Below are 18,967 nucleotides of genomic sequence, written 5' to 3'. Positions count from 1 at the left end.
AATATTCTTTTGGAGAACCAAAATGATATAATGTTGATAGGATCATAGCTCACAAATCTGGAAAGGGATCTAGAAACTATTTAGTTTAACCCCTTCATTTTACACATGAAAAAGAGTATCATGCAGTTGGTATTTGAAATATGGAAGATCTTTATTACACTTCGTTTCTGATACCAAATGCCAGCTGTCTGACTATGAAAAAGGTACTTAATCTTTTCTTCCAGTGCTCCAGGAAACTCCCTAAGAGTATAAAGTATAGATGAGTTGCTGATTTGCATTGGTGGTAAAATTTTTCCATATCAGGTATCTTCATATTAATGAATTCATAGATCCAGGTGAAAACACAAATCAATCTGTCCCATGTATATGGAATCAAAGCTTTATTCTATTATCAGTACAGCACATGCTTTGGATTGTTTTTCCAGCCTCTGGGCTTTCCCTCTTCACTTTTATTTTTCAATTGATGATTTAATAGCATCATTTTAAGAAAGGGACTTTGGTATATAATATAGAAAGTTGACCATATCCAAATATTTTGAGCTGTATATTATTTGACTGATGCCATTATATCATCAATAGCTATTTTAGTGTTTTGAGCCACTAGAGCCAAGCTGGGCTGAAAACATTATACAGATATCTCTTGGATAAGCCAACTTTTTACAGACAAAACTTTGCAGATATCAAGTTTTTATTGTTTCTTTTCTTAAAGAAATCATACTGTAGCCCCAAGTTTAAATGTCCTGAGAAAGTATAGGAAACTGAAATTTAGGTCCTATATCACACTAACATAATTTTTTAACTTATTTATGTGTTGAATAAGTATCCTAAGTAATCCTAAGTATCCCTAAGTAATGAAAATTAATAATGGTAATATGGGGAATTAAGTTTTCACTTTGGCAAAAAAAGATGAGCTGGAGATAAATAACTAGAAAGATTGAGATTGGACTTAGAACTTTGTTACAATTTGGAGTAGAATAAAGCTAGAATTTATTTCCAGAATGTTTTAGCAAAGGAAAAGCAGTAAGCATCTGCATAGGACCTACTATGTTCTAGACACTGCTGAGTATTTATTTATTTTTAACAAATATTATTTCATTTGAACCTCAAAATCACCTGTGAAGTAGGTACCTTTATATCCCCATTTTACAGTTGAGGAAACTCAGTAAACAGAGGTTAAGTGATTTGTCCAGTGTCACACTTGTCTTTCTGACTCCAAATCCAGCATTCTGTGCATTGTAGTACCAGTTGATCTATCTTTAAATGTATATGTATGTAATTTTATTTGTAATTTAATATTTCATATGTTAATATGATATTTCATAATAACCTTGTAAGGTAGGTGCTGTTATTATTCCCTGTCTTTCAGATCAGGAAAATGAGACTGAGAAAGAGGTTAGGCAATTTACCTAAGATGAAATTAACTGAGTGTCTGAGACAAGATTGAATTCAGATCCCCATATCTGAAGAACATTAAGTACAAGATCTTTAGCTTAATATAAAGATAATTATCTAAATAATTAGAGCTGTTCAAAAATGAAATGGGCAAATCAGGTGTTTGAGCAGAGGTTTGGTGATGACTTGCATGGAATATTTTGTGTTTGGTGTATTTGATTAGGTGACCTCTAAAGTTACTTCCAATTCAGTGATTCTAGTTTCTATTGAGGATACAGTCATTTGTGCAGTACATTTCAGGTGGGGCCAAAGGGCCCAGACTAGCCCCTTGGAACTACATTCATGCCATGTTTGTATGGAACTACATTCATGCCATGTTTGTATTCATTAAGGTGGTTTTCCAAAAGTCTCATCTTTTTTTTTTCTTTTAAAATTTTCCTGTCTTGTATCTAGCTAGAAGACGAAATCACAACTTTACGACAAGTGTTAACAGCCAAAGAGAAGCATCTGGTGGAAATAAAACAAAAGCTCGGCATGAATTTGATGAATGAATTGAAACAGAATTTTAGCAAAGGCTGGCATGAAATGCAGACTACAACTGCGTAAGTACAGAATTCACACCACTTCTAGCTTATTTGTTCTTTCTTTTTTACTGTATTTTCCTCCCTCAGCTTTTGGTTAGTACTTTTCAGCTGCATAGAATAAGGGTCATTTTCTTGGGACAAAATGAAAAGTGTCAATAGGTTGATTCTAAAGTGGCTTAGAGCAATCCTGCAACTTGAGATCAAGGATTTTCTCAGTCAAGGCTGAGGTCTGATCCCAAGGGGTAGTGCAAGATACATCATATCCTTCCTGTGTTGCAGAAGCCTTGTCTTCAACACAGCTATACCCCACTCTCTTCACCCATTATTGCTCAATGCCCTTCATAGTGCCTAGGATCCAACTTAGACTTCTTACAACTGTTCAGGACTTTTATATTCCAACTGCTACAACTAGGCACATGTAGCAACTATGAAGGCAAAAATGTTCTATTTTATTTTTTTTTTATATAAAGCTTTTTATTTTCAACAACACATGCATAGTTTTCAACTTTCACCCTTGCAAAACCGTGTTCCAAAGTTTCTCACATCTCCTCCCCTAGACAATGAGTAATCCAATATATGTTAAACATGTGCAGTTTTTCTATACATATTTCCACAATTATCTTGCTGCAAAAGAAAACTCAAATCAAAAAGGAAAAAAAAAGTGAGAAAGAAAACAAAATGCAAGCAAACCACAACAAGAAAGAGAAAATACTATGTTGTGATATTCAATTCCCACAGTCCTCCCTGTGGATATTGATAGCTCTCTCTATTACAAGACCATTGGAACTGGCCTGAATCATCTCACTATTAAAAAGAGCCATGGCCATTTAGAATTGATTATTGTATTGTTGCTGTGTACAATGATATCTTGGTTCTGCGCACTTCATTTAGCATTAATTCATGTGAGTTTCTCCAGACCTCTTTGAAATCCTTCTGCTAATTGTTTCTTATAGAACAATAATATTCTGTAATATTCATATACCATAACTTAATCAGCCATTCTCCATCTGATGAGCATCCATTCAGTTTTCCGTTCCTTGTCATAAAGACTGCTACAAGCATTTTAAGGCAATATTTTATCTAGAATTTCCCTCCTCATTCTTCAGACCCCTTGCACTCTGCATAGAATTTGGCAAAAATTTTTATTCCCTCCCCAACCTTTTTTATAGAACAGAGTGAAAAACACAGCATATACAGGTGGGATGGGTTGTAATCAGCCATAATCTGTAACATATTCTCAAAAATCCAGGAAGCAAAAAAGTACACTGGAAGTTCATTGAACTTAGAGCTGTGCCATTTAGACACAGTGCCCTCTGAAAATGTGAGCATCTGGAGGACTTTGCACAACTGTGGAAAACACCTGTTTTCTTCCTTACTTAACATTCATGATCAGAGGCTCACTGAACAGTAAGCCTTTAGTTTCATCTATCATAAAAATCTGATATAAACTTAACATAGATATGAGAACTCCATATTAGAGGAGAGCCTTTAAGGTTGGATTTTATTCAGCCAAGGCAAATGCTTTTTATCTGCTATATTTATATAAATATATAGTTTGATTGCATAGAGATCTGCTATAATTTTTTGAAACCTAGTTTTTTGTTTCCATATATATACACACACACACACACACACACACACACATATTCCTATATGTATTTCCTTATATATTTCTTGAGATACCACAATCCATTCTCATCACAAATAGAGATGAAAAAGTATTTATATGTTGTTGTGTTGTTGACATCTTAATCACTCTTTTTATGTTCATACAATGCATATTAAGACCATTAATACAAAATTAATAATTTTATATTAATAACAACAAATACCATTATTTCTTTCCATCCTTTTCCTTATTGAAATATCTTGAACATTGATATTAACTTCAATTCTAGTAATGAAGACTAACCTGAAATGAAGACTGACCTCTATGATTATTAATCAGAATGATATTTATAATAATTGAAATCCATATAATTGGGCTTAGACATATGACTCAAGTCATTTCTATTTCTAGTAGCATTCCTAGAAATATCCTGAAAGAACCAAGATTTCCATATGATGAAATCAGTTTATAGAACTCTTTCTTGGCCATCATCCTTTGATCTAACTAGGAGCAAAGCTTGTATTATGCACAGTGACCTGTTCTTAAGTATGTTATTTTAGGGGTGCTAGAAGGCCTGAAGATAGTTCTGTAATTGGCCTATTATTTAATGCTTTGGATTCTAATTAATGTCTAATGTCAGCCTTTTTCCAAAATGCAATGAGAAAATTAGGGCCTTCTAATGTTCTAGCAATTGTTAATTTATCAGATACACTAGCAAAGATCTAATTGGTGTGTTACACGTTTGAGGATGCTGTGCTTCCTGAAGAGAAGGGGGTCTAAGTGGGAGAATGTGGCAGGGAGTCCTAAACATTGACTTTGCTCCTGGGCATTCTGTGCTCTAGAAAATAGGTGATGAATTCTTGAGGGTTTTTTTTTCTGGAATTTAAAATTTTATTTTATTTTATTAATTTAATTTAATTTAATTTAATTTTTATAAATTTTTTGACAATATATATGCATGAATAATTTTTTTATAACATTATCCCTTGTATTCATTTTTCCACATTATCCCCTCCCTCCCTCTACTCCCTCCCTTTGATGACAAGCAATCCCATACATTTTACATATGTTACAATATAACCTAGATACAATATATGTATGTAAATACCATTTTCTTGTTGCACATTAAGTATTAGATTCCGAAGGTATAAGTAACCTGGGTATATAGACAGTAATGCTAACAATTTGCATTCACTTCCCAGTGTTCCTTCTCTGGGTGTAGTTGTTTCTGTCCATCATTGATCAACTGGAAGTGAGTTGGATCTTCTTTATGTTGAAGATAGCCACTTCCATCAGAATACATCTTCATACAACATTGAAGTGTACAGCGATCTTCTGGTTCTATTCATTTCACTCAGCATCAGTTCATGCAAGTCTCTCCAAGCCCCTCTGTATTCCTCCTGCTGGTCATTTCTTACAGAGCAATAATATTCCATTACCTTCATATACCATAATTTACCCAACCATTCTCCAATTGATGGACATCCATTCATCTTCCAGTTTCTAACCACTACGAAAAGAGCTGCCGCAAACATTTTAGCACATACAGGTCCCTTTCCCCTCCTCAGTATTTCTTGTGCTTAGGTTTTTTTTTTTTTTTTTTTTTTTGAGGCTGGGGTTAAGTGACTTGCCCAGGGTCACACAGCTAGGAAGTGTTAAGTGTCTGAGACCAGATTTGAACTCGGGTCCTCCTGAATTCAAGGCTGGTGCTCTACCCTCCTCAGTATTTCTTTGGGATATAAGCCCAATAGCAGCAATGCTGGATCAAAGGGTATGCACAGTTTGATAACTTTTGGGGCATAGTTCCAAATTGCTCTCCAGAATGGTTGGATTCTTTCACAGCTCCACCAACAATGCATCAGTGTCCCAGTTTACCCACATCCCCTCCAATATTCATCATTATTTGTTCCTATCATCTTAGCCAATCTGACATGTATGTAGTGGTATCTCAGAGTTGTCTTAATTTGCATTTCTCTGATCAGTAGTGATTTGGAACACTTTCATATGAGTGGATATAATTTCAATTTCATCATCTGAGAATTATCTGTTCATATCCTTTGACCATTTATCAATTGGAGAATGGTTTGATTTCTTATAAATTAGGGTCAGTTCTCTATATATTTTGGAAATGAGACCTTTATCAGAACTTTAACTTTAAAAATATTTTCCCAATTTGTTACTTCCCTTCTAATCTTGTTTACATTAGTATTGTTTGTACAGAAACTTTTTAGTTTGATGTAATCAAAATCTTCTATTTTGTGATCAATAATGATCTCTAGTTCTCCTCTGGTCATAAATTCCTTCCTCCTCCACAGGTCTGAGAGGTAGACTATTCTCTGTTCCTCTAATCTATTTATGATCTCATTCTTTATGCCTAAGTCATGGACCCATTTTGATCTTATCTTGGTATATGGTGTTAAATGTGGATCCATATCTAATTTCTGCCATACTAATTTCCAGTTTTCCCAACAGTTTTTTCCGAATAATGAATTTTTGTCCCTAATGTTGGTATCTTTGGGTTTGTCAAAGATTAGATTGCTATAGATGTACTCTTTTTTGTCCTTTGTATCTTATCTGTTCCACTGATCTACAGGTCTATTTCTTAGCCAATACCAAATGGTTTTGGTGACTGCTGCTATATAATAATAGCTTTAGATCAGGTACACCTAGACTTTTTTTTCATTAATTCCCTTGCAATTCTCGACCTTTTATTCTTCCATATGAATTTTGTTATTTTTTCTAGGTCATTAAAAAAGTTTCTTGGGAGTCTGATTGGTATAGCACTAAATAAATAGATTAGTTTGGGGAGTATTGTCATCTTTATTATATTCGCTCTGCCTATCCAAGAGCACTGAATGTCTTTCCAATTATTTAAATCTGACTTTATTTTTGTGGCAAGTGTTTTGTAATTTTTCTCATATAATTCCTGATTATTTTTTGGTAGATGGATTCCCCGATATTTTATACTCTCAACATTTGTTTGGAATGGAATTTCTCTTTGTATCTCTTGCTGTTGCATTTTGTTGGTGATACATAAAAATGCTGAAAATTCTTTAGTTTCTAGAAAGAAACTAAACAGTTTAACTTAAGGCAAGACCCTAGGCCTGATTATAGCTTTTGGAAGGGGACAAAAGTACTTTTCAGGGTAGGTAGCATGGCTAAGCCTTTTATTTCTGGGAAGGAGAATAAATAGGTAAACAGACATTAAAGGTTTTTCTTCTGCTAAGAGTTTGATAGGTGCTTAGGCTCTCCTCATTTTTTAGAGAAAGTCAAGTTCATGTTGTAAGAAGCACATTTTTAGAAGTAGAGGAAGAACCATTCTCACAAGCCTATGTATTATATCCACCATGGTAATAAAATTGTTTCTCAAAATTGCTTACTTTCAACTCTCTTCCATAACTGTTGCCAGTAAAATGCCAGATCCATTTTACATCTTAGTGATAGTGATAGTGATAGTGATGGGAAAAACTTGAGTCTTTCAAGATATTAGAATCCTATTAAGACTTAAAGCTTTCCTTTTATGTTGATTCTGAATAACTCTTGGTATTAATGGGGCAGCATATCAGGTCTAACATTCTTTCTCCTGTGGCTGAGATCTGCAGGAGTGGGCAGATAAAGTGAGTGAATAGAGTGGACCCAGAAAAATACTTTTGTCTGACATGGCAGGAGATATAGTCTTATTTCATTAATTATTTTCCCTTTGCTGTGTTAGAGAGGGACCCTCATTTTGCCTAATGTTTGAGGGCTGTAATTGTTTCTGACACATTACTTGGCACAAAAGGGAGAGTGACTTGAATGTGTATTTAAGCCAGCATCTATCTTCCTGGTGTTTTTAATGAGCACAAGCTGTACAGCAGTCAGGGCAGTTCACACATTAAATATTTCAAAATGCTCTGTGTTTGAACTTTGTGATAAGTATGCAAACCATATCCTTGTTGGTTGAACTTCCCAACCACTTATTATGATCAGTAATGGAGTATATTATTGTTATCATTCTTATTAGTGTTGTGTTATGGCAAGACTGATCTCAGAACTGCCTGTGAAAGTAAAAGGCTTAATTCACAGGCACACATATTTCTTGTATTGTTTTAATTCTTATTATCTCTTAAATAAAATCAGGAAAAGTTTTTATTTGAGAGGCTGAGGAGATTGAGACACAGAACAATGATCATACTTGTCTCGGGAATTCTAAATAAGGAAGCATGAGGACTCAGGAGCCCTTGCATCTTCTATGCAGATCTTCTATCTTAGAGGATTCCTAGCTACAAGACCTTCCTGCCCCCAACTTGCCCTTTACTCTTAAGGTTTTCTTCTAAGCTTTGAATCAATTTAGTAAATTGAGGTTAATATATTAAGTTTGACAGACTGTTTATGAAACATGGTTCATTTTGGTTTTGGATTCCATATTTATGATTTCATTATTATGGGGTTACACTAGTTTTGTAAATTCCTTCTAACAATGCAGACCTGTCCTGTCTGTAAATGAAGTATTTTGAGAGTTGTCTGATACACCGAGAAGCTGTGACCCATCTATGATCATATAGCCTCCATGGCTGTATGGCAATGGGCTAGAGGCAAAACTTCAGTCCAGGTTATACTAACTTTCAATGGGATGCTCAGTCCATTATGCTACTTTTATAGCTCGTACTATGATCCTCAAACTGTCTACTAAGAATTTTGCAAATATTATCTCCTTGGATCCTTATAACTACCCTGCAAGTTAGACACTGTTATTTTTCCTGTTTTACAGTTGAAGAATTAAGACAAACAAAGGTTAAGTGACTTGCCCAGAATTACAAAGCTCTATCTAGTATGTGTGCTGGACTAAAAACCCAGCACTCTATCAACTGGGCCACCTAGTTGCCTCCAAATAATAACATTCACTTCAAAAATGATTTAACATATTTAGTAACACTGAGGATACTGCAATCATAAACAGTATGTGACATTAAAATATAATTGGAAATGTGTTTACCCATACAAACTATTTTAAAAATAGCAGAGGATTGTTTTCTAATCTATTAAATCTACCCTTAAAAAGTTTTAATAAACATTTTCTTCTTCAGAATAATAACATTGAATTTAAATTATTTCAAATCAAGAACATTATTTTAAAAAAATTTAACAAGAAAGCAGATATGGTAAAATGATAATTTATAAAATAGTGACATTAATATGAATTAACAATTTTCTGAAATAATCAATAAAATCATGAAAATGATTTTATTGAGGAAATAGATTGCTGTTCATTGCTGAACATCCCAAAATTATGATAGCAAAAAATCTCAACCATCTAGTGAATTATTTACAAGTAAGTCAATTTTCACTTTAGATGTTTAGCGGAGTTGAAGGGTGAATTTCTGTAAAATGAATAATTTTTCCATTAAAAAAAACAATGAACTTTTAAAACTCTTTATTTCCAATAAACTATATATTAAAATTCTGTAACATAGTGACAAAATTTATGGAATGTTGGAAATTGCCTTATTGAAGAAGAGTTTTATTCTGTATTATTTTGACTCAGGGACTCCTATCCACTATTGTCTCACCTCTTGCACCTCTATCCTGATATTTTCCAGCCTTCTTCCCCGTAGACATTGTGCCAATGTCTGAGCTTCCTTTGCCTGTGCACCTGTAGTTCCTGTAAATGGAGTTGCTTTTCCTTTCCCCTTTCCTGGTGGTTTAATTATATCTAATTGAACATTTCAATATTGTAGCGTGTTTGCTGTATGAATTTGTGATGAGCTAGAATGTCAGTTTCTTGAACTTGAGCATAAAATGCTGGAAGATCTGTTCCATTTTAATTGAACTTGTCATTCCTTCCAGTTTCATTTATTAGTGGTCATGTGCCTCAAAATTGTATTTTTTTCCCTCCCCACTGCTTTTTTATTGTTCTGCAAGATAATGTTCATAATATTTTTTCTATCATATTTCTTATATATGTTTTGCAGATGAGTTTTTCCTCTAAATTGATATGCCTTTGACATCCATGTCACTTTGAAAGAAAAAATAAATGTAAATTGGTCATCAAATTTAGACTGTCTCAGAGAGAATACTGAAACTTTCATAAAAGTGCTTCTCATTCCAAATGAATTTGCAAACCTAGTCTGACACACTACAATTACAGTTCAGAAAACAAAAAAATAATCATGAGTTTTGAAAGTAGTTTACTTATTGCTTTTAGTAAAGATGTTACAGAGAGAAAACTAATTACCACCCATTTTACCAAAGTTTAATTGGTCGGTGATTACAGAGTGTATTTAACATCTGCATTATTAGCATGAGGTAAACCAATAGCAAAAGGCTATATTGTATTGATTTCCTTTTCCTAAACTGAAAGTATCATTTATTGGTAGATCTAAGTAACTCTAAATATGGGGGAAACCTTAAATATTAACCAATCCTAACAAGCACAGGTCTATATATGTCCTACTTACTATCACTACCAAACCAAGGTGGGGAGGAGGAGTGTCAAAGACATCAATAATAGTTACCCTCAAGAACTACCCTCTCCCTACCCAATAAAGAAGTTGCTAGTTTCTTGTCTTAAGTCCTAAGTCATCTTTTCCAGTTATTATCAAAAATGGCATTGTTGTTGAAAAAGTTTGAAAATGAACTTTTATATATGTTTGTATTTTTGCAAAAAATGAGTCTGAAATCCAGATAAATCAATTCATAAATATTGAGATGTTAATGAAAACATCTCTGGGCCCATTTTTACTCTCTCAAATAATCTACAGTGGTCCTCAAACTTTTTAAATAGGGAATCAGTCCACCGTCCCTCAAGACTGTGGGGGAGGGCTGGACTATAGTAAAAACAAAAACTCACACTCTGTGCTGCCCCTCAGCCCATTTAACATTTACACACACACACACACACACACACACACACACACACACACACACACACACACACGGTCAGGGGTGTGACATAGAGATAGGCAGCTAGGACCCTGAGAACATTTTACAGAGCTGGGGAAGAGCCCTGGGGGTAAGGAGAAAAAGACTCCCGTGAATATCTTTGACATCAAAATACTCCCCCTTTGGAGGAAGGAAGTAAACTAAGAGTTTAAGAGAGACTAGGACCATCATTTACTGGTGGGCTGCATAAATGTCCTCAGCAGGCTGCGTCTGGCCCTCAGGCCGTACTTTGAGAACCTTTGATATACTATGATATCATTTGGTATGAATATTTTCTTCCCAAAGATAACTTTTTTGTCCATGATTTTAAAACAATAATCAAAAACTTCTTCCAAAAGCAGAATTACTCATTTGCCATAAAGAAGCATTTATATATATATATATGTATATATAATGATCCAAGACAATTCTGAAGATTTATGAGGAAAAAATGCTATCCATCTTCAGAGGGAAAAAATGGATTTTCAATTTGGATCAAAGCATATGAAGTACATATATGAAGTAGTTTTCAACATTCATTTTTATAAGACCTTGTGTTCTACATTTTTTTCTCCTCCCTTACTTTTCCCCTTCCCAAGACTTCCAGGAAGCAATCTGATTTGGATCATTATGTTGCTGAGAAGAGCTGTCATTCATGGTTGATCATATTACAATATTGCTGTTACTATGTATGTTCAGTGTTCTCCTGATTCTATTCATTTCACTTTGTATCGGTTTATGTAAGATTTTCCTAGAATTTGACTTTCATTAACTGTGAAAAAGAGAAGAAAGCATTATATATGAGGAGGAAAAAATCAAAACAGAACCAAAAGATTGAATCCTGGTTCTAACCTTTTTCAGACATTTGACTTTGGACAAGTCCCTTCACTTTGTAGTTCCTCTTTGGTAAAACAAGGGAGTTAAACTAAATAATTATCTGGTCCTTCCCATTACATTAAGTAGCTTAAACTGCTCTGATCTTGTCTATCACATAAAAATAATCTTTATGCCATAGACTTCACAGGATTGTTCTCCACATCCAGTTAGATTATGCTTATGAAAGTGCCATGTACATGTAAATTAGAAGCTGTTGCTCTTATAAAGGAATGGAGCTGGTTTTCCTAACAATTGTCACATCTCAGATTGTAGAGGGTCACTGACAGTAGGGAAACTTGGGGTGAGGTATAAGACCCTTCAGCCCAGAGGGAACCTGCTGATAGTGTCTGGTTCAGCTCCCCATCTCCCCTAAAGACTCTTGACCTCCCTAAGAAGTCAGGGGGCAGTGACAACCTGTGTTGTGATTGACTCAGAGTGATACCAGGTGGCAAAGAGTCATCTACATATAATAGCAAGTTGTTTATATAGTCCCCACTTGCACAGTGTATTATTAGGCATGCGCAGTATTGCTTTGGTTATATAAGGATATTAAGGTGTAGAAAGGCTGAGAAAATTTGGAATATACGGACTCCAAGTTTTGACCATTCTTGTGGGTCCCTGCTTCATCACTCCTCCACATAGAATAAGGACTTGGGCTGGTCCCGAGATCCTCCAGAGAGCTAGTCGTGATGGTATATTTTGGCACCCCAGCGTGGGGGCTCTAGAAAGCATAGTACATTTTGAAACTCCAACTTGGGAGTTCTAAAAAGCACACAACATCTGACTGGAGTTTAGTTTTATTAAATGTATCTAAATTTTTGTCCACATCTGGAGGAAATTTATCAGTATCCTTGGATTACACTGGTCTGGTATTTAAATTATCAGTTTCTGCTACATTATAGCAGTTAATCATAGTGATTTTAAAAATCTCACAATTTGTATAGTATTTATTGTATTATTGTGTGTGTGTTTTTGTTAAAGAACAAAAGGAGTCCACTGATGCCAAGATTGCATATTGGAAAAATGAACACTGGGGAGAGATGATGGTGATAAGGAAATTTTGACTTTGGGGTTTTATTTGATCTCCGTTTAAAAATAATTATGCACAATGAATTGAACATTGCATACACATACAGTGATTCCTTCAGTGACCCTCTGATCTTACTTCAAGTCATTAGTCTCTCAGGTACTCTTTGGGCATTCTGTGAATCCTATCCTGACTATAACAAATTCAGAAGGAATCCTTGAAAATTCCTGGAGGTACACTGGCATTGAATCTCACTGGTTAGTGCTTCAGTTCTTTATGTCTTTCTTCTGGAAAGCTGTTTAATGCCTAATTACAGAAGTTTAACCAGCTTCCCTAAGCCCAGCTGTCATTCATAATCCTCAAATAATACACCAATTTCATCTTTCACTTCCTCATGATATATCATGTCCATTGAAGTTAGTCATATTTGATTGTGACTTCAGATTTTCTAAATCTAACCTTATATTAGACCTTTTCTTTTGATTTTTTTTTTTAAATAAAAAGTTGATATATGAAAAGATCCAAGTAAGAAATACAGGAAGGAATCTGACTAAGGCAATTTAATTAAAGTAGGTAGCTGCCTACTTGGTATGGATTTTTTTTTTTTTTAATAGTAACAAACATTGCTTTTAAACAAAAATTGCTTTGCTTTTCCCCAAGTAAAAATGAGTCAGAACTGATGAATGTTTTTTGGCCTCTGGAAAACTTTATCTTCTGGTGTGGCCTTCTTGTGAGGAAAAGGGACCCGAAGAAAAAAGAATTAGAAAATGTAAAGGGTGAATAAGATCTCAGAGATCAACTGTTCTTCTCTTTTTTACCTGTAAGGAAACTAAGTCCAAGAGAAGCAAAGTACTTTTATTTTAGACCACATAACCAATTAGTGATAGAGCTGGGTCTCCTCTCTAGGATTCTTTCTGGCACAGCCTATGACTTCATCTAGGAGCACAGAGCTCTGGACCCAGATTTGGGAAGACACAAGTTCCAATTTGGCCTCAGAAATGTGCTAACCTGGACAGGTTACTTAATTTCTCTGCCTCAGACATTCTGTGACTTTGGTTATAACCTATCTCAGCTTAAGTTTTCTTATCTTTGAAATAAGAATAATAGCACTACTGTTGTAACGATGATCAAATAACAAAAAAAGTAAAAATTTTTGTTTTTTATGTATTTTACATATTTCCTCAGTACCTCAGCCTTTTTATCAAGCCTAATTTATAAAGGAACTTCTGGCTTTTAGGATTTAAAAAAGACCTTAGCACAATGCCTGCTTTTTTTTTTTTTTTTTTTTTTCCTTAGGAGGAAATTAGAGTTCCAGAAAACTGGAAGAGGTTAACCACATGGGGTTCAGTTCAGGGAATGGGGAGAAAAGAGAATGAGATTTTATTTTAAAATGCCTATAGTCTAAAAACAAAAGATAACATTTTTTTAAAAATGCCGGAGTAGGGATTAGGACCCATGTCTAATTTAGTATTCTTTCTGCTATACTATACACTGCCTCATTGACAAAGGTTCTAAAGACAGCACCACTAAATTATTTGATTTCTCCTGGTTTTGAGTTCTAAGAGCTCAATGAAATACCCCTTAATATTCAATCCCTTTACTTAAACACCAGCCAGTATTTGATTTAATAGCTTGCATTAATAAAGTTCTTTCAAACATCAGGCATTTCCTTGTTTATTTTCTTCAACTCTGTGGTTGCTTTTATGACTGAGAAAGTGGTATTTATTTTTTGGGCAACCTATTAGAACACAAAGTGCCAGCAATCAAAGACTCATCATTAAACTCCTTGCATGTCACTATTATTGGTGGACACATGGAGTTAAATTAGAAATGCAGTCAGTAGGGCTTCCCAGAATCTAGGGCTTTTAAAGTAGCAGGGGGACATATGCTCTAACACTATTTTTTTTCCTTTAGTACTCAATAATTGCTTTTTTAATGGATATTAGAACTAGGCTAATTCTTACTGATACTTTTAAAATTATATATAAGAATTGCAGTTTCTCTCATTTAAAAATATACATTAACAATTACTTTGAACAATTTTTCCTAATATAGATTGACAATTTTCCTCCAAGAAAAAATTCCCAAGGAATGTGTATGAACATTATTAGCCATATCCAGAGAAGGAAAGACTGTATCTGTAGAAGACCAAAATCACCATTTGTCATTCTAATCAAATTAGGAGGAATTTTTTTAAATTAATGTTTCCATTAACTTTTGAGAAATTTAAAAATGCTATTACCTTATACTTGGAAGATTTCAGTGTTTTATTTCCTTCTCATCCACCAGCCTAGAAGCCATAACTCTAAAATTAGTTGAACTGGTAAATTCACAGAGAATTAGGAGTAAAGGGGGTGGGGGGGAGTTGAGTAACCCATAACCCTTGGGACTTTTCTCAAGCCTCTAGCTTTTGACTTTTGGGGACTTTTATTTTTTTCAGAAGAATTGATATGGATCAGGAACCATGTTTGAACTTGTTACTTAATAAGCATTAAGTACCTATTATGTTTCAGATAACTGTGATGGGGTCTGGGAATACAAATGCAAGTTTGAAACTGTTCCGGCCCTCTTGGAGCTTACTGTGTAATGGAAAATACAACATATTTATGAGAGTAATGTCCAGGTCTAACTTTGGTCTTGTTGCAGAAAGGTGGTGTACTGAATAGAATGCCAATTTTGGAATCAAGAATACCAGAGTTCATCAGATATCATTGTCTTTGTGATCCTGGGCAAGTCACAAAAATTGAAATCTTTTACTAGAAATCACTGAAAATAGTTTTCTGCATTCAATTATTTATAACAAATCATTAATTCTTATGTACTTTTCATAAGAAATTGTTAATTCTTATATATTTTCCTAACACAGTAACCATATAAATGGTCATAAAATGCAGTATATAAAATTGATAACAAGCAAAGCATTTTTTGGTTAGGAATCCCCTAGAATATGGTGACTATGGTGACTTTTTGCTCTAACATCTCAAAAAAAATTTTTGTAGACAGTCATCATTTCCCTAGCACATGAAATCTATGGTACCATAAATAGTATACAGCAAATAAAATTCTTAAAATGAAAATATTTTTAAAATTGAATCTTATCTTCCACTTTGTCAGATAGCAGTGTGAAGAAGTTATGTTGTATGCTATACTGCACAATTCTCTACTTTGTTCACCTGAAAACCAAGGGAAAATTGCTGGGATTTTAGTCTTTGCTGCAGAAGCAGCCAGAAGATTGGCAATTATCACCTCTGACTTGGCCCTTTCTGACTGGTGGATAGTGTTAGAGATTGTGAGGGATGCACCAGTTTGAAATAAACCATCAATGAGATCAGCATCATTTAAGATCCTTAAGGGTCTCAGAGAGTGGAAGTATGGCAGAGGTGAGTTGACATTTAATTTTGAGGCTGCAATCAAAATGGGATCAATAGCTTCAACATCTCTAATCAGCTGGTCAGTTATACCAAGCCACTCTAGTAGGATACCAGCCACTCCACAAATTACATTCTTTGTGCCTCCAAGTTTTGCTTTACAGCAGATAGCTGAGAAGATATGCATGATTGCCAATATAAAAGTAAAAATGAAATTACTAATATAATCATGTAAATGCTCAAAGTTGCAAAAGTTAAACATGTGAAAGTTGACTAGAATTACTTTTTTTATGAAAGCAACGTGACTTATTTGGTACCACCTCAGATATAACTTTATCTTATAGAGTTGATGACATTATTCACTACTCTGGGAATATCATGGGCCAGACCTCAGTAAATCCTATTATCTCATTAAGTATGGGGAGAATTAGGGGTTTTAAGTAAAGCATTCATTACTAACATCAGATCTGATTCTCCGATTTCCCTTTACAATCTTGAAATTATTGGGAGGAACAACAATCTACCATCCTAATTTTTTATTTAATTAACTTTACAAGGAAATTAAGTTCATATGAGCTTCACTGTTAACTTTTAGTAAATCTTATAGTTTGTAATTCTATACCATAGTAAGGTTTATGACAAGCTTTCTTTACAGCTTCTTACTGAAGATAATGCAGGTATTATTTACTCCATTTTATAGTTGAGAAAACCAAGGCTCAGAAAGATTAGGGAAATTGTCTGTGTTTACACAGCTAGGTCAATATGTGGAATAAGGACTTATCCTCCATAGCAGTGCTCTTTCTACAATACTATTCTGCCCTATTATAACAATCTCTGATAATAATTATAAATACACTGTATTTAAAAAGTTGTATGTGTTCGGATTCACTCCTATAAATGACGCTCTCAGACTCAATTGAAAATGAAAGTAAGGTTTTAATCAAATAGGACAAGGTATAGAGAGTTTAGATTTGCATAAAAAATAACAAATAGAAATAAGAACAATTAACAATATGACAATTATAGTAGATAGAGGAAGAGAATACATCACCAATTAAAGGGAACCTCAAAAACTCAAATGGCTGGGAGCCCCGTTTCAGCCTCAATCAACTTGAATTGTGTAAAGATTTTCCCCAGGCGAAGCGTCCTTCCCGGGGGTGAAGCTCAACTATGATATAGAATGCTGGCCTTTTATATGCTTTTAGACAAAGAAGGCTCCCGGCCAAAACTTATCTATATATTCATGTTGATTCATTCCAAACCCTTGAAGCTTGACTTGTTTCCTTATCAATTGTATATGCAGAGGGAGGAAGCCACCCAGCCCTAAGCATAAGCATTTCCAAGAATGGCTAGTTCCTGGTATCTATTGTCAAGGACATACAGAATTTATGGAACGGTCAAGTTCCTATAATTTAGAAGCTCAGGCCTGTTAGATTTGAGTGAGCTTATAATTCTAATATGAAATCTTAATTTCTTATTCACACACTTTCATATTCATAGAATTACAGATCTGGAAAGGAACTTATAAGCTATCTAGTTCAACACTCTCATTTTATTAATGAAGAATTAAGGCCCAGATAAATTAAGCAGCACATAATAACAGGATTTTTTTGTTCTGCATTGTAAAGGTCCGGTCTTCTCTAAGTTATCTTTCAAGACTGCCATCTCAACTCAATCTCCCAGCCTAGACTGACTCCTTGCCCGACTGCCCTCCTCTTTTATCTTAGCAGAGACTGGGCTAGTGAGAACTCCCAGGCGCTTGTGAGAACTCCTACAGCCAATGAATTTGCTTTTTTATAGGTGTAAACTCCTTTTCAGAACTCCTCTTAAAGGTGTAAACTCCTTTAAATGTGTAAACTCCAAAGGTGTAAATTCCTAAAGGTGTGAACTCTGAGCTAGAGAATTGTTTAGACAACCTGAGTTATCACCTTGTAATCCTAACACTGCATATTAAACCCAGTTTACCATATGCATTCAATAATCTTTTAAATGCATCTTTTTCATAAACATTACCTCTTGATTCAGAAAATTTTTATAATTTTGTGTATACTATGTGCATGTATATGGCTTTTTTTTCCCCTTCTGTGACTTACTGGTATTTTACCCAGTCTCCTATAGCATATACCTGAAGTTAGAATAGATATATGTTCTCTTTTCCTATTTGGAGGTGTAATACAAACTCCTTTTTCTAAGAAGTACCACACTTAAAGTCCTCATCCATGCAGGGAATGGAATAAGTAACCTTTTAAGTTTCTTCTATTTCTAAATATATATAATCCTTTTATAGATTTATGCATATTTATTTTACTTTAAAGAACATTTATGCTCTATAGTCTAGTGTACAAGAGTACAGGGTGGTGTTTTTGTAAAATATGTGTCCATCAATTTGTTTTAAGCCTATGCTACTTCAAGGTAATAGATATTTTAAAATTGTGTCATTCTGATTATCATCTTTTATTTTGGGCTTTTAACTTGATTAGCCATGTGAAATCTTATAGTCATTGAAACAGGAAAAGTAAGTTGAAGATTGGAAGGATCTTGTGACCTAAGTAGAGCAGTGAGTAGATTGCATTTAATTAAATACATTCAACATTAAAAACACTGTGGGAATTACAAATAGAACAGAAAATGTGATCTTTGTCTTTAAGAAGATAAAGCATGAACAGTTTTACATGGAAATAAATAACTATGGTTATTACCAAATACTGAATTATAGAGGAAATAACAGTATTGGAGGCCAGGTGGGGTTAGTCTGGACAATTTTCATAGATGACTTGAATTTTACCAAAGTGTCTTTTAGAAGACTTCTGAAAACTAAAATTTGTAAAGCACTTAGCACAGTACCTGCCACATAGTAGTATTACAAAAATGTTTATTCTATATAATTCACAAAAAGTAAGTAAAGGCGATCTGGTTTGACAAATCTTGAGAAGTTCTTCATGATGACATATTTACCTATCACTTCATAGACTAGAACTAATGTTTCTTGATTTTCAGCTCATTGCTCTATTAGACCATGCTTATGTAATACTATATGAATGTATTGATAACTGTTTACTTATCCATGTCTTTTTATGCTAAAGAACCACTGTTTCTGTAACATAAAACAAAATTATATTAGTTAAAATGGTGACAGCCTCAAACTCCCATTAGCTCATTGTTTAGAATTTCCTCATCTTCTCCCACTTTTGGTAATCTTGGAAACATATCT

General features: G+C 34.2%; 1 protein-coding gene across 27 annotated transcripts in view; it reads left to right on the top strand.

Moving 5' to 3' along the window:
• TPD52L1 (TPD52 like 1) overlaps positions 1-18,967 on the top strand; it is a 139,875-nt gene that overhangs the window by 85,416 nt on the left and 35,492 nt on the right. For all 27 annotated transcript variants that reach the window (XR_012489204.1, XR_012489207.1, XR_012489206.1 and 24 more), the window contains one exon: positions 1,846-1,994. Coding sequence is in view for 21 of the 27 variants with exons in the window: in XM_074309938.1 (XP_074166039.1) it covers positions 1,846-1,994 (149 nt within the window). In the remaining 6 variants the exon portion in view is untranslated. The remainder of the gene's footprint in view (positions 1-1,845; positions 1,995-18,967) is intronic.

Source organism: Sminthopsis crassicaudata, chromosome 4 (genome assembly GCF_048593235.1).
Source record: "Sminthopsis crassicaudata isolate SCR6 chromosome 4, ASM4859323v1, whole genome shotgun sequence".
NCBI classification, from domain to species: domain Eukaryota; kingdom Metazoa; phylum Chordata; class Mammalia; order Dasyuromorphia; family Dasyuridae; genus Sminthopsis; species Sminthopsis crassicaudata.
Note: the sequence above shows the minus strand (reverse complement) of the source record. Positions and strands in the feature narration are given on the sequence as shown.